The sequence below is a fragment of the Trachemys scripta genome, chromosome 1 (genome assembly GCF_013100865.1).
Source record: "Trachemys scripta elegans isolate TJP31775 chromosome 1, CAS_Tse_1.0, whole genome shotgun sequence".
NCBI classification, from domain to species: Eukaryota; Metazoa; Chordata; order Testudines; family Emydidae; genus Trachemys; species Trachemys scripta.
Window position 1 is genome coordinate 18,819,331 of NC_048298.1, and position 17,335 is coordinate 18,836,665.

Sequence of the window (17,335 nt, forward strand, 5' to 3'; positions counted from 1 at the left end):
ACCTTCAATAACCCATTCCACATGTTTTCAGTGGTGTAATATGGATACTCTTCCCTTCTACTTTCCTGTTACCTTCTATTTCCATTTTGTTACTGAATTGGAATGTTCTTCGTGATAAATAATAGTTATTTACCAATACTTGTCATTATTTATATGTTTGATATATCTATATGCCATGTCTTTGGTGAGGGGATGATTTGGTAAGGTGCATGTTAAATACATATTATTAAGAATTTAAACAGAGAAATTGAGGAAACTCATTGATGGTATCCACTGCAATTATAACTCAACAGCTTTGCACATCTATTATTAAGAAACTCATTTAAAAGTACATACAGTAGTTCAAAATACTGTTCTTACACAAGGGAGTATCTTGTTATTCAGAGGAACATAGGACTGGAAGGAACCTCTTGGGTCATCTAATCCAGTTCCCTGCTATCCAAGGGAACCTCATTATATAGTCCCATTCATGAATTTATCAAGCCCCACCCTGATAAGTACATTCCATTTCTGGGGGAACCCTCATTATGACTTTTTTGAATTTGAATTAACTAACATAATGTTGCATTAAAGGCACACCATTTTGTATAAACCTAATACAGTATTGATAGACGTGTTTTCATTATTTTCTTTTTTGTCATATGCTAATGAAGACAGCCTTTTATTAGATCTAAACATTCTCTGCAATGCTTACAGTTCAAAAACTGCAGCATTGTGCTAGTGCATGAGAACCAGAAAGAGACATGGACTAGAAACTTACTGTAAACAAAAATAAGTCTACAATCCTAGACTCCAAGTCTAGGCTTTATTAGAGCAGTAGAAATAGCTGTGACGCAGCAAGCCCTCTGTAAAATACTCTGAGTCCTGAAGAGTATTTATTACTGATGGCAACATGAAGAAGGCAGTGCAAAAGAGAAAAGTAGTAAGTGTTTGAATCCTTCCATAAACTATTGTAAGTATGAAGACAAAATGAAAGATCAAGATTATGTATTTATTTTATTTATTAGTTCTAAATATATCATATCAGATTCAACTCTTAGATTCACTGGCATAAAGCCAGATCTACTCCATTAAAGTGGATGGAGTTACACCAAGGTAGTAGAGATCAGGATCTGACCCAAAAAATATTCAGTCAGTTATCTAAAAAGTTTCTTATCTCCTGGTGTTAAAATGAAATATCTGCAGTAAAATCCTCCAATAATAAAATGCTTTTTTCCCCCTCCACAGAATGATTGGAGATTCACTGTTACTAAATTGCAGTTTAAACATTGCTGTGTACTGAAATAATTTGGGACTTTGGATCAAATTAATCTCTAGTGTAACTCCTTTAATTCTACTTTGCTATAAGAAAGATCCACTTAAAGTAGAATATAGTGTATATTTTTACACAAAGTGGAATTTGTTGGAAGGATTGATGAGCTCCTCAAATGAAAAGTGCTCAGTACATACACAATAGTATTATTCCAGTCTGAAGTATTCCTGTTTAAGAACCCAATACACTGTCCATTATTCTTTATCAGAGGAAGATTGCATGTCTACATTAGTACTCTTTAATTCAGGGCAGAATCGTATTAAAAGCATTGTTGTCCTGTAGCTTCTAGTTTCTTTAATGCAAAAAAAAAAAGAGCTGAACGATCCTCAGTGTATGGCAAGAAATGTCTGACCTTCCAACATGTAGGCTGATCATTTTAAATAGAAAATACTCTAAAAGGCTTTTAAGTAAGTTACCACTAGCCCAGGAAACTCTTCTGTCCAGTTTTTAACACAAGTAAATTATAAATTAATCTGCATAGCTAAAGATGTCAACTGCAGTGAGCCATCTGCACTGGTATTACTGTTGCCCAGCAACTGTAATTTACTACTGCATCAGGTCATGTGATTTGGGATGCTGTTTTCTGGGTAATCACTGGGCAGGAAGTGTGGATGATTCCTTCTTTGAACAGAAAGGATAATCTGTTGTCAAATCCCAATGATATTCACTTGGTTGTATGCTTTTTATGCAGAACAGATGAACTTTTATTTGTTAACCATTTGTGTTCTATACTGTTAGTGGTAACAGCTAATTTGGAACCTGTTGTTTTGTACGTATATTTGGCATTATTTTGCATTTGTCAACATTACATTTCATCTGCCTTTTTGTTTGCCTAATCACCCAGTTTAGTGAGATTCCTTTGTAACTTTTTGTGGTCAGCTTCGGACTTAACTGTCTTGAGTAATTTTGTGTCATCTGCCAATTTTGCCACCTTACTATTCACCGCTTTGTTTCCAGATAATTAATGAATATGTTGTCCCAGTACATAGCCTGGGGGGACCATGCTATTTACCTCTCTCCATTGTGAAAGCTGACCATTTATTTCTACCTTTTGTTTCCTGTCTTTTAACCAGTTACTGAGAGGATGTTCCCTCTTTTCTCATGATTGTTTAATTTGATTAAGAGACTATGGAGAAAGATCTTGTAAAGGGCTTTCTGAAAGTCCAAGTTCAGAATATCCACTGGATCACCCTCGTCCACATGCTTGTTGAATGACCCCCTCAAAGAATTCTAATAGATTTGTAAAGGCATGATTTCCCTTTACAAAAGCTGTGCTGACTCTACTCCAACGTATCATGTTTAACTAGGTTTCTGATAATTCTGTTTTTTACTAAAGCCAACTTGCCTGTACTGAAGTTAGGCTTTCTGGCCTGTAATTGCCAGGATCGCCTCTGGAACATTTACAAAAAATGGCATTACATTTAGCTACCCTCCAGTCATCTGATGCACACGCTGATTTAACTGATGCGTTACATACCTGAGTTTAGAATGGCCATGTCATCCCTGTTGTATTTGGGCTGGAGCTGAACCGACTCCTGCTTTGCCCACTCCAGGATTCTGAAACTTAGCTTCTTATCTGTTATGATGTTTTACCAGCGTACATGAATTATTGTTGACTTGCACTTTTAGGGCCTAATATTATCTAGGTAAAAATTTGTTCTATAAATCAAGTTTAGATTCCTGTCTCTGGCTCCTGTTGGAGGCTTTGGGAGCCATAAACACATGTTTGTTCCCGTGCTGGGAATTGACTTCTAGGTCACGCTTCGGTGCAGAGTTTGGCCTTTTAAATACATTGGACCTGATTCTCATTTATACTGAGGCTCCTTTACAATCCCCTGCAGTGTAAAGGGTTCATAAATCTTTACCCTGTGCTGGGAATATACAGGGTCCTTATGTTTTCTACACCCTTTAAGGCTCCTTCACACTGCCAGGACACTTAGCGTAAATGATCATTAGTTTCATTATCTTAAAATGTAGCTTTGCTCTGAGAAATGGCTGTCAGAATAGCTCCATTTTTATTGTGTCTCAGTGAATGTTGTTTCAAATGTGCTCAATCTGAAATGTAAAGAAGATGTGGGGACCCTGCAGGTCAGCTAAAGCATTCTGTGACACCCGTGCTAGTCCAGTGCCTTCAATGGGTTTACACAGGTGTAACCATTCTATTGATAATGCACAAGAAGGAGTAGAATCCAGCTCGTCCTGAGCTGTCTTGTCTCTGTAGGGCTAAGGAAAGTTAAACATGAAAGCAATAAATATGTATTTTTGTCACTGGAGTCAGCAGTTCTGACTCTGAATGGACAGAGAAAGAAGAGCTGTTGAATAAGATGGTACAGGTCTTTCGTTCATGGCCATGCTTCATAGATGGTATTGCTAGAAAATAGACAATACGCTTACTTTGGAGGTCCCATTTTTAACTAGTACAGTCATTAGAAAGCTGTTATTATTTCTCTGAACATATGGCTCGTCTGTTTGTGAAATATATTTTAGTGTTTGCTTGTTATTTTGAAATAACATAATTTCACATCAGAGAGCTAGGAGATGAGGATAGTGGTTTCCATATCACAGTGCTGAAATCTGAACAAAAGTGTTACTAGGGATATGTGCAACAGGAAATCTGTTAAATTTTAACAGGGCTGAGGGGCAAGAGAAAGGAAGAAACCCGTGGCAGATGCCAGACTTTTCATTGTATCTGTGGCAAAAAGTTTCATTGAAATTATTAAGGAAAGTATGTTTGGAAGCACATTAATCTGACGTGAGTCCTTAAGGATACTGAATTGTTGAAGTGGAAAAGAACAATCTTATTCTACTATGCTTGTGTCCATGAGATTTCAGTACAGGTTGTGCCAATGTTCCTTTCTTTATCAAAATCTGTTTTCATTGATTTTAGAAAAACTCTCTTTGGAATGAACTTGGAGTGAAAGGCTTTGGACTGAAAGTTTTTAAATTTGAAATGATTGTGAAGGAGATAAAAGATTAAAAAAATTGGTGGGGGGAGGAGGCGCAGATGACTGTAGTTACTATTAGGTCAGTGTTCAGTTCCTTCTCAGATGTGTGCAGCTATCTTGGATTTCTGTGCAAATCTCTCCTCGAGTTATTGGGTGCTTATTCTCAGTATTTTGTCAGTCCTTTAAATAAAATGCCCGTCTCAAACACATTTCTATCACCATGTATGACACACACAGTCCTTATTTATGAAGCATTCTGGACTGTATAGTGGAGACTGGTTGATACTCCCTGAATGCAGGTTACGGGGAGTATGAAAGGCTGTGTAAAGCTTATCTTTCACTCCACTGGTCTTTCCATGCTCCGTGCATTGCTGGTCTTGCCTTTCGGGTTAGAGCCATCTCAGGGAGTTGCAGATGGCCCCAAATGGCCAGAAACTAAGCGAAGAGATCAATATGGTTGGAGATGATCTGGCAATGTCCCATTTTCCTTGTTATACTGGCAGAAGAGATGAAGAGGTGTAGCATAGGAGCCTCTACTCCACCAAAGAATCCACTGGGGTGATTGTTCCTTGGTCAATTACACTAGCTTCAGATCAGTGGTGAGGCCACACTGCACTAGGGGGTTTGGGCATTTTTGGCTCTGGGAAGAAATACATATAACTTAGAGTTTGGGATTTGGGCCAGGGCATTGCTGCCCATGACACATTGCTCTGACTGCTGACTCTTTCTCCTTTTATGATGATGGTCATTGAATAGAGGGGAAATGGAGAGTGAGGCGCTCACCCTCCCACAATGCAAATTTTACATTCTCTGTAAAAATATGGAAGAGCAGCCCTGGATATAGCCCAAGCCTACTCCCGTTGAAATCAAAAGCAAACTCTTTGATGGCAGTAGACACATGATCAGGCCCATATTTCAATATGTTTTAGTTGATAAAATACAGCTCTTAACATAATTTATTTTACAACTCCTTCAGTTAAAACACGTGCAAACTACAGTTCTTTGAGTTTAAGATGAAATGTATTGGTTATAATGGCTTTGGGGTTTTGGCACTTAATTCCTCCAACTAAAATGCCTGGGAGGAATTTATGGCTAAAACAGAGGGATTAAAAAAAAGTAAAATCTCTGTTTTTCTTTCTTAATTTCAGTTGTAGAAGTTATTCATTAACTTTTATTTTAAAAGCTTTATTTTGATTCAGAAAGTACAAAATAAAAAATGAAAACCTAGAATACAGAGGCAGTTAACATTGTTGGTGCTCAAGTTATAATATATTGCAAACTTCAGAACAGAGTGGACTCATATTTATTTATTTAGATTCTAATTGGACACTATAATCAGGCTGGACTTAACTAGGTGCTGTGTTTACCATTCATTGTATCACATGGTGAAGAAAGCATTTGATAAAATTAAAAGGACATCATTATTTTTTAAATGACTTTATTGGTGGTAAGAGAGACAAGGTGGGTGAGGGAATTTCTTTTATTGGATCAACGTCTGTTGGTGAGAGAGACAGGCTTTCAAACTTACACAGCACTCTTCTTCAGGTCTCGGAAACGAACTCAGTGTCACTGCTAAATACAAGGTGGAACAGATTGTTTACCAAAAGTAATTACCATAATACTTATTTCAAGGGAGCATATAAGGGAAAGTGACCCATTAACACCCCTCCAGTCATAGGAAGAAAATGAAGGGGATGGGAAGAAACAGCTGGATGGAGTTATTAGTGGGTTACAGATTGCTGTAATAAGTCATAAATCCATCTGTTTAGTCCCTGATTTTTAGTGTCTAGCAAAGTTATGAATTTAAGCTCCCAGGCTTGTCTTTTTAAAGTGTTGTGCAAGTTTCCTTTGATGACGAGGACTGATAGGTCAGATATTGAGTGATGACTTTGTGAAAAGTGTTCACCCATAGGTGCTAGGGTGTTTTTGTCTTTTATCATTTTCCTATGTGAGTTCATTGGAGACTGTAGTGATTGTTTAGTTTCACCCATATAGTTTGCTATTGAGGCATTTAGTGCACTGGATGAGGTACACCCCATGTTGTGATTGGTATGGATCCTGAAAGGTATGTTGTGTGGGGTGTTGATCATTGTAGCAGTGGAGATATGTCTGCAGGTTTTTTATCTGTTGTTCTGTCAGGGTCTGATGCCGCTTTGAGTTGGTGTGTCCTGGTCTGTTGGGAACTAGCTGCTGAAGGTGAGCTTGCAGGGATTGGTGGTTGTTTGAAGGCCAAAAGAGGGGGTTCAGGAAAGCTTTCTTTCAGGATGGGGTCCCCATCAAGTATGGGTTGTAGCTGTTTGATGCTACTCTATATGAGTTCTGTGTGGAGTGGTAGGTGACAACTAAGAGTGTGCAGTCGAAGGGGGTTTTATTTCTGTATTGAAACAGGTTCTCTCGGGGTATTTGGGTGACCTGTTCCATGAGGTAATCTACTTCTCTGGTGGAGTGTCCTAGTTTGGTGAAGGTGTTTTTGAGCATCTTAAGGTGTATATCCTGGACTTTCTCCTCAGAGCATATTCTGTGGTATCTGAGTGCCTGGCTGTAGATAACCAATTTCTTGGTGTGTTTGGGGTGGTTACTGGATCTATGAAGATGGGTGCAATGATCTGTGGGTTTTTTTGTATATAGTTATCTGTAGGGCTCCATTTTGTGGAGCTGATCTTGGTGTCCTGGAAGTTGATGCTGGTGTGGGAGTGTCCCATAGAGAGTTTTATAGATGGGTGATGGTGGTTGAAGTTGTGGTGGAAATCTATGAGGGAATTTAAGTCATCTGTCCAGAGGATGAAAATATCATTGATGTATCTCAGGTATATCATTGGCTTTGTGGTGCATTTGTCCAGAAATTCTTCTTCAGGTGGCCCACGAAGAGGTTGGCGTATTGGGGAGCCATCCTAGTGTCCAGGTCTGTGGTACTATTGCTGGTAAAATCAGAAGTTAGGACGAAAATAGCAACACATTTTATTCATTGAGGTTACTTTGATATGTATCATTTAAGCCATCAAAATACGACTTCAGAGCCTTTGCGCCTGCCCTATGTACAGCAGTAAATTTCATTCTTTTTTAAGTCAGTCAGCTGAAATTAAACTGGCCTGTTTCAGTTTTGTTTTTAGTCAGTTTCACTTTTTGGCTGCCTGCACTAATCAGATATTTGAGTTGCGAACGCTGCAGAGGAGTTTAAACACAAACCAAAAACAGTCTTAGGAAGACAAAAGACGGTGTCAGTATGACAACATTCATACTAATACAGTTTTGGTTATTGCTAAACCTACATCTGGGGCCTAACCAGTGTTCCTATAAGGGAAGCAGTTATTGTTGTTGAGATCGTCTTCCATAACATATGTATATTGTACATATCTGAATAGTTAGGGACAATCTAGGTGGTGTTTAAAGATACTGTGTCGAAATGTTAAAATCCCTTTTCTGGTCATTGTTGAAAATGTGTTGCTGGGTAAGTACAGAGGGAAATGTAGTAATTAAAAAGCAGTCTGGGCCAATTCAGTTTTCATTTCCATGGGTGCAACTTGCAGTGAATTCAATGGGAGTTGCACACACTTGAAGTGGAAGCTGAAGTTGTCTCTTAATTATTTTGTCCTGTAAGCTTGGCTCATCCCCTTGAATACCAAAACCTTCATCACATAAAATGTCCTAGTTTTCACCTTGGTTGGTGGTAGGGAGGAGCTTTTGCAAGTCTGGGGAGGGAGCAGGATGCATGAATCTTCTCTCACCTGGGGCAGCCAAGAGCCTATAAGGAATTCTGTACTACCCCTGTGATCTGCCCCTGTGAGCAGCTCCCTTTGTCCCTTGGCAGTGTGGCTTATGCAGAAGATGTGATATCACTGGCTTCGTGGCTGAACCTGTGCCCTACTTTCCCCTCCAAAGGGAATAGAGAGTGTGGAGGAATAGGAGATAATGCTGTAATGAGCAGAACTAACTCTCCTGCTGGAAATCGTCGCCATGCAGGATACCATGCCAAACTGAGTAGCAATGAAAAGCATGGGGAATGCCATGTGGAGCAGATGTTTTCCTGGCTTCATCTCCTTCTTCCTCTGGCCTGACATGTCCTTTCTGAAATCCTATGGTGCCCCAACCGCAATTGTGCAGATAGCCTTCAGGGGAAAACAATGCTGTATTTGTTCTGCTCTTCTCTCTTAAAACAGTTATGGGGGCATAAGAAGAGAGCAAGAATGGTCCAGAGATTAGGGTCGTAACCTGTGACTCAGAAGAGCTCAGTTCAATTCTTTGCTCTGCCATACTTCCTGTGAGCCTTTGGGCAAGTCATGTAGTCTGTTCCCCATCTGTAAAATAGCATTTATTTCCCTCACAGGGTTGTTGTGAGGTGAAATACATTACAAATTGTGAGGTTCCTGGATACTACAGTAATAGAGGCCTAGAGGAACAGAAAATAGATGAATTATTTACCTTATTCCTTCCCTTTGTGCTGAATAACGAAGAGTACAATGGGGCTTATGGTAATTACTTTTGGATCTAGTAAGCCTAATAACGATATGATTGCAGGAACACATAATTATGGTTCATGTAGGGCCATCATTTTTTAAGCAGAGCTCCTCATTCATTTCAGATGAAGACTTGTGCTCAGAAGTTGATGGTATGAAATGGGTCTACATAAATATATGGAATTGATTAGCACACCTTTATTGTTAGTTCAATATGTGCATATAGAGCACCACTATGACTTTTTTGCTGCTATTATATAAAACATAACCAAAACTATAAACTAGACCAGGAACTTGATAATTGCACAGTTAAAGGTAATTATGCATTCACTTTTGTCCTAATCATTATAATTATGCTTTCAATTGGCAGCATTCATTTGCCAAACTATTTTTTGAGTATTATTATTATTTCATTAATTATTACTGTTTTCTTTTTTAACTTTTTTTTTGGCAAATCAGTATTGCTGATGAATCAATGCTGGCAAATCAATGCTGCCCCCATCAATTTCCACAGTGCCTGAAGTGTGGACTTGTTCTGATGGCCTGGACTGCAGGAATCAGAAGTGAAATGAAAAATTCAATTGTATTTTTTAACCATAAAGCAATATTTAGTGGTAATATTTCCCCCTCTTTTGTTGAACTTTTATCTGATTTACTAATTCTAGCCAAAAGTTGATTTACTAATATTAGCATTGCATGACCCTAATTGTAAATCTTTTTCTGCAGGTTAAAGAATGGCTCTGTTTAAACTGCCAGATGCAAAGAGCACTAGGTGGTGATTTAGCTTCAGTTCATGGTCCTGTGCCACAGCCTCTTCCGCCCAAACAGAAGACAACCTTTCCACCTTTAACAACCAAACCACCCTCCCAGCCCCAGCAGCCTACTCAAAAGAAAGATCTTTCTCAAACACCTGCTCCTTCCCAGCCCCCAGAGCCTAAAAAGCCCCCACCACTGACAAAGCAACCGTCCATGCCTGGCTCTCCCCCTGTGAAATCAAAGCAGCCACCCACTGAGCCTGTTACCCCGCACATCTCTCAGCAAATTGAACCCACTCCGAAATTTGGCCAGATCAAGCCAACTTTGGTTGAAGATAAGCAAAAGAAGCCCACAACTGACGGTGTGTCTACCTCTTCAGCATCCGGTCTGAAACAGGAGTCACAAAGTCCCAAAGCTCCATCAACTCAACAGAAAGCAATGGAACCTCAGAGATCAGAACATGCTAAGCTATTGCAGGACACCCATCTGGCTGGGGATAAAGCTGTCCTGCCAGATTCCAAAACCTTACCACAGGCGTCACGGCAAAAATCAGATCCTAAATTTGTTTCTCACCCTGGATCAGACACTAAAGGTCAAAAAGCTGTTGAGCCAACACAAATGAAAGAAGACCCTAAGAAGACACAAATAAAAGTAACCCCAAAACCCGATGCCAAGCAGGTTCCAAAAGGACAACAAGCAGCTGTAGGCCCAAAGCCTACCCCAGTGCAGCCAACACCTCACCCTCAACAGCCTCAGAGAGCTCAAGAGCAACCAAGGCGTTTCAGTCTAAATCTGGGAGGTATTACTGATGCCCCTAAACCACAGCCTACAACTCCACAAGAAACAGTTACTGGGAAACTCTTTGGATTTGGCGCTTCAATCTTTAGCCAGGCTTCAAATTTAATCTCCACATCAGGCCAACAAGGAGCTCAATCCTCGGGCCCTCTACTGGGGCCTGCTACTAAGCAACCCCCTCTGCCATCTCAGGTACCACCCAAAGAGGCCAGTCAGGCTCAGCCATCTCCAAAAGCAGCACCTGTGAAAAAAGAAGCCAAGCCTCCTGTGGCAGAAAAATCACAGCCACCCAAGTCAGATAACATTGTAACCGTTAAAGGATCTGAATTAGAAAAGAAACCTATTGCTGATAAAGACAGCAAGTCTCACATTGCTGAATCTACAAAAACTGCTGGGCCACCGGGACTGGAAAAAACTACTCTACCTAAATCAACTTGTACTCTTTGCAAAACTGGACTAAACATTGGTTCTAAGGATCCTCCCAACTTTAATACATGTACAGAATGCAAGACTATTGTGTGCAATCTCTGTGGATTTAACCCGATGCCGCACATAGTTGAGGTAGGCAGTGGCATTTATATTTACTCTATATATGTTAGTAACTGGTTTTCTAGATTGTGAATGTCAAAGCATATTTTTAATTAACAAGTGGTGCTGAACAATTCTAATGCTTCATTTGAGAGCTTGTATTTTTTTAATTAAATATTTCTGAAACTTGGAGGGTAGTCAAAAGCTACTTTAGATTAATTTCCTGTATTTTAAAGGCAGCTACTGCAGTAGATCTCCTAGGTTTTGAGGCAAAGGCAGACTAATAATGATGATGATTACTGAACCCTTTGAAATTAGAGGTATTATAGCATGGCAGATTATTGTACTCATTCTTTGGAGCTCACCCTGGGGTAAAAGTTCTCTTTCATGTCTGTCAGTATAGCAACATTAACATGGTTTATTCCCCTCTCCTCCTCCTTTGATCAGTGAGTACTATTGAATGAAAGGATTTATTAATTGTTAGTCACTTTTCCCCAGCACAGTCTTTTAACTTCTCCCTAAATCTGTTAGGCAGAGTTGTACCTATACCTTCAGGTTCCATTAATCACATTCTGACTCTTGACTGTATGTGGGAGGCAGACTCATTTTTATGTGCCCAAACCCCTGAAGTTTGAGGGATACGTGTGTACAAAGTGGGGCAGGATTTAAACAGGCAACGATCAGAAAAGCATTTAACTGATAAAAGGACTGGAGTTTGAATGGGATTGTTCATTGTTAAAATACGACAGTATGGGTAGTTTCTTTTCCATGTAGCTATGCAGCAAAATGTTTCCACAAAAGACAATTATTGGGTCAGGTTTAACTTTTGTAACCATCATTCTTTCCAAAAAGGCAACATTTGATCATTTATTTATTGTTCTTTCTTGCAAGGGATTTTTGAAAAAGAGGGAAGGGGTAAGAAACTTTGTCAACTTATAAGCAGGGCAGAAAAATGCCATACTTTCTTTATTGACTTAGCAAGACCTTACTTGGTAAAAATAGACCACCAGCAAAATACTTGCAGGTAATTCAAGTGTGTAACTCAATCTACTTAGTACCTGGGAAAATAAACTATTAGTTAAGGGTGTTTGGTATCCAAGTAAATAAACTAGAAATGGCTATCTGGGTTAGATCATTGTGACATCACTGCCATAGCATGAGTAGAAGCATAGGAAGAATACTAAAAAGAAAAGAACATTCAATGTGTGTGGACTTTATATCCTGGATTCTCTTCCACCACAGTATTGCCAACCCTTGAGAGTGTGGAAAACCTGAGTCAGAGCTTCTTCCCCTTCAAAAAACCCCAAACTAAACAAACAACAAACTCTCATGTTTTTGTGTCGGTCGTCTGAATTTTTCAGTTTTTAGGGCAGAAATCCTGCACCTCCAGAATTTGAGATAATTTGGGTTTAAAATTCAGGTAGAGATTTTTCAAAAGTGACAAAAGGATTCAGGTGCAAAAGTCCCATTACTTTTAATGCGGCTTATACTCCTAAATCCCATCATCACTTTTGAAAGCCCCACACTTGGCTGTTAAATAAATGCATTCACAAAAATGTGAGGCTTCCCCCTGACTTCCCTGCTGGTTCCTGTGAGGCTTCCCCCTGACTTCCCTGCTGGTTCCATGTACCTTCTCCTAACACCTCAGGTGGGAAACTGGCATGCTATTTCCTGTTTTCCTCCCTTATCACTGTCCAACCTTCCTGCCTGGACTCCTCCTGTCAGCCTCCTAGTATTCCTCTCTCCCATATCTCCCTTTCTGCTCCCTTTAATATTCACCCCCACATTCTCTTCCCTTCAAAGTCTCCTTCCATTTCTGCTCAGTTTCCTGCCCGTTATAATCTCTTTTACTCTCTCTCACAATATCCAGCACCTCACATTCTAATTTCCTTCCCCTTTAGTCTGTTTGCCCCCATGTCTCTCCTTCCCACCTAGTTGTCTTCCTTTCTCCCACATTCCTTTGTCTATTTTCCTTCCTGAACTGCAAATTTCCTTAGCTGCTGTCCCATTCCTATGTTACCCTGCACGCCCTTTTCTGTTACTCATACCCCATGGTTTCCATCTTACTTGCTTCTTTCCTCTACTTCCCTCCCTCATTTAGCAAGCCACTCTAGCTAAGTGTCTTTGTCTCCTCCTGGCCACACATTTTGAAGAGGATGCAGGGTTCTGTCCCCTTGAGAAGAATGGGAGGTGGTAATCCTTTTCCAATGGGCAAAAAATCATGAGGAAGCCCAAGTAATCCAGACATAAAAACCACCTGAAATTGTGAAAATTGCAAGTAATATAATGGGAGTTAGCATTGTATTCATTCTGTAGTGCTCAATACAGCTGGAGTGTGATGTGTTCTGTCAAGGGACAAACAGCTAGTCACATTGCGTTTATTACCAAACTTCACATTGTCCAGCAACTATTTTGGAAGGGAGGGCGGGGAGTGCTTTATATGGGGATCAGAGAAAGGAATGCTCATAGTTGTTAGAATGAGATCGTGAGGGAAATTTCACTCCCTCTGTTTAACACACACACTCTCCTTTTATCCTTACTCTCAGGGCTGGCCCACAACATTTTGGCACCAGAGGCAGGCAGCTCAAATGATACCCCCATGCCTCCTCGCTTGGACCAAAACTTTGAAAGGTCTCAATTCTGCCTTCTTCCTGTTCTGCTCCTCTCATGGTACTGCTCTGCTACCTACCCCAATAAAGGAGAACTAACAACTTAAAATGCTTTGTTCAAAAATTTTAAGTAACACTTAACTTTCAAATGCCTGAACAGCAAATGTAACTTTTCTGGTCTGCATAGTAAACACTGGCATTTTTATCTGTTTGCATAATCCAAGTGGTGCTTTCTGTGCCTTCTTGGTTGCAAAGATTTGAACTGCTTCCTTAAGGTCCACAGTCTGGGACAGCTCATGCTCTGTTGAGATGGTTGCAAGGTCGACCAGCCTCTCCTGTGTCATTGTGGAGCGTAGATGTGTTTTTATTAACTTCAGCTTGGAGAAGCTGCATTCTCCACTGACAACTGTTACAGGAAGTGTTAGAAGCATGCACAGAGCATTTGGAAAGAGGGTGGTCATCTTATTTGTGCACATATATTCCAGAACAGCCTTTGGAGTTGATCCTACTGAAATGTAGCTTGAAAGGGCTTTCAGTTCATCACCTAAATCACTCACACTAATATTGCACATGTCATCATGCGTCAACACTGTCTCTAGTCCCCTATTGCTGGTGGAGGTCTTCTTCAGGTATAGTGAGGAGTTTTGGAACATCCTACGACATCCCAAATATACTGCTGTGTTCCTTGAGCTGCATGAAAAGTTCTTCAACTGACTGTATTGCACAATCTAGCACCTGATTAAAGAATTCAACTTTGAATTGTTGTTTGGGGTCTCTTATGGGATTATCCCGTGCCTCGTAATCAAAATGTCTTCTTCTTTGGTGACTCTTGTATTCTTGAATGGGTGGGAAAATAGCTTCAGTGTGAAGTTCCTCTGCCAACTTCTATGCACTCTTCAGAACGTTTTGAAATCCCTCATCTGACCGATAAGACTGTAGGTATGACTTTGCTTTGTCCAGTTGTTCCATTGCTCCAGATATATCAAGGTCAACACCTTGGAGTCTCTTGCTTACAACATTTATTTCAAACAGTACGTCATGCCGCAACACTAAGCCACACAGAAATTTGAAGTTATGTATGTTTCTGGTGATTCCATTTCCCTCTGCCACTGTTCTCCCACAAACAGTTCCTGTCATAGCATTATCTTCCATAATGGCAACTATGGCATCATCTATCTTCCCAATTTGGTGTTTGATAGGCTTTATATCCTCCACTCGACTTTCCCAGCATGTGGCACTCAATGGTTTCAGTGTCAGAGAGGATGTTCCCAGATGTTGCTTCAAAATTTGCCATTGATGAGTTGATGCAGAGAAAAATACATAGATGCTTTGAATTACTTTAAAAAACTCGGCAACTTCACTGATGCAACTCAGCTGCATCACTGAACACCAAGTTCAATGAATGAGAACTGCATGGGACAAAAAAAGCTCCAGGGTTTAACTCTTGGATCCGTGTATGCACTTCTCTGTTCTTTCCTCTCATGTTGGCACCATTATCGTAGCCCTGACCTCTCATGTCAGCTATCGCAATTCCCGTATCTTCCAGCTTTTTAAGAAGCACATTTGTCATACCAGCTCCAGTAGTATCACTTTTCTTCCAGAATATGCATGGTTACATCCATTTGAGATGGAGATATGGCTGCTACAATAGCTGCCAAGTCACCTGCACTCTTAACTGGAAGATCACCACTCACACCTTCACTGGGGCCGGAAGGCTCACCGTGAACATTTGTGTCTATATATCTCAGGAAAGCTCCTTCCTGCTTAGATAGAAAAGCTTCCTTTGCTTTCTTTCTTTTTCTGAATGCTCTTCTTTCACTCATGACTGCTGTTCTGTGCCAGCTATAGTGGCTGTCAACACTCAGTTGAAGGGAACAAATAAGCAGGCTAGTAGCAGGGCCTGAGTGAGGGACGATATCAGCATCTTAAGAGTGTAACTGGCTCCTACTACTTCAGTTGACTGCCTGTTCTCCTCAAGTGGATTCAGGGAAGCAGCAGGAAACAGGAAGCTCCCTGAGAAGTTGGTGTTAATGAGTCCAGGCTCCTGGGGGTGCTAGAGAGGTATATAAGAGGCTCCTCCTCCTCTCTCTCCCTGAAGCTCCTGCTGCTTTCTGTTATTCCCTCTCACCTTTTCTCCTGCTTGTCTGTTATGTCTCCTCCTTCCTCCAGCACTCCACCATCTCTGTGCATCTAGAGCAGAGAGAATACATATGCACCAGCAGCAGACACAATTTTCTACACTCTGGGTCTAAGTGGCACCCCCCCCGCCCCCCCCGCAGTCTGGCACCTGAGGTGACTGCCTCTGTTCGCCTCATGGTAAGGCCAGCCTGCTTACTCTCTGAGTTCTAATCTAGAAAGACCAAATTCGGCTGTTTTAAAGTCTGTATCTTTCCTTTTTGTAAAAAAAATCCTTCTGCCTCTTTATTCTGAAGTCAGGATGGGTTTTGGATCAGAAAACAATGCAAAATTAGTCCTAAAATGAGCTTTATTTTGCAGTTGCTAATGCACCAGGGTCGTTCTTACTGGTGGTTGTGCATCAGTCTATGAATTGTTACCTGGTACCTGTCAAAACATGAGATGTGTCCTTTAATCACTTGGGAAACCAGAGGGAATGCTTTGGGTATGGATAATAGAGAAGGGCCTGGAGGGTGACACAGGAATGAAGGCAGCATCTACGCAAATGTGTTTGAGTAATTCTGATCCTGCCCCATTTAAGGAGTGCACAGTGAGGCTCAAAGAGCAAGAAAACGCATGTTGAGTTGACAAATACTCAGGAAAATCTAACCGACCAGTGTATGTCAATCTTTGAGTACTTTTAACATGGAATATCCAACATGCAGCCTGCTATCATGCTGTGGACAAAGGTGGCTGATACTTACGAGGGAACGAGATGCCAGTTTATAATAAAGGATATTTGTTCCTGTCGTTATGTGACAGCACCTCACCTTTTAAAGAGTATTTCCTTCTCTGAATCCATTGAAAACAATCCCTGTGCTGATGAGCTCCAGTTAAACCTACAAGGCCAGTCTCCCAGTGGCAGGGCCGGCTCTAGGTTTTTTGCTGCCCTAAGCAAAAAAAAAATTTGGCTGTCCCCCACCCCAACCCTGGGCTCTCTCCCTCCCCCCGCCCCTGAACCCTCCTTCTGCCCCAGCCCTGGGTCACTGGTAACTCACTCCTAGGGTGAGTCGTGCAGCAGGAATTTTGGATGTGCACAGAACACAGACAGGATTGGTTCCCATATGGTTACAGAACTGCAGTAAAATGGAACAATTTTCAGCTTGTGTGATTGGAGGATATCTGGATGCATATTATAAGACTGTCCTACATAAATGAGGAAAAGCTGAGGTGCCTTTATTATTCTTTTGTTCCACTCTTTGTTTCTATGGGGAATTTGCCAATGCAATATCACTGTCTTCCTTTTAAACAAATAAAACTAAAAAAAAAAAAGGCAATGGCTGTTGAAAATAGCAATTCCAGTCCTAATAACCACTGGGAAGCATTTCTTGCTCAATTTCATCCTACCTTTTCTACAGCAAGTTACAGTGGATCAGTACATTTGGTTTGGGAGAAATGAAGTAACAGCTGCCCAAATTGAGCTTGAGCACTCCTGAATTTTGAGGTGTTCAAATCTGGAAGGCAGGTGCTAGATTCCCTTTCTGAATATTAGCTAAATCTGGAAAGGAAAAGTCAATTTCTGCTTCCATGGCTCAGAAGTGTAAATCCTCCTATTTGCCTGGTACTGTATCTAAAGCTGCCCAGGTCCTTTAGTAGAGCCTCCCCTCCCTTACTTTTCATTTTAAATTCTAGTGGGATCCACGTACCTCCCTTGCTAGGCTTCAGACAGGGGCACTGTCCATTTAGTCCACCCAATTCCTTCTTGGGGGCTGCAAGGTGAGGTCACACCAGTATCCCTAATCCAGTCTGGGGAAGTCTTCT

At 40.8% G+C, this 17,335-nt stretch overlaps 1 protein-coding gene across 3 annotated transcripts in view; it reads left to right on the top strand.

Moving 5' to 3' along the window:
- Nucleotides 1-17,335, top strand: part of PCLO (piccolo presynaptic cytomatrix protein) — a 504,664-nt gene that overhangs the window by 13,121 nt on the left and 474,208 nt on the right. For all 3 annotated transcript variants that reach the window (XM_034765561.1, XM_034765570.1, XM_034765579.1), the window contains exon 3: nucleotides 9,438-10,823. In XM_034765561.1, the coding sequence (XP_034621452.1) occupies nucleotides 9,438-10,823 (1,386 nt within the window). The remainder of the gene's footprint in view (nucleotides 1-9,437; nucleotides 10,824-17,335) is intronic.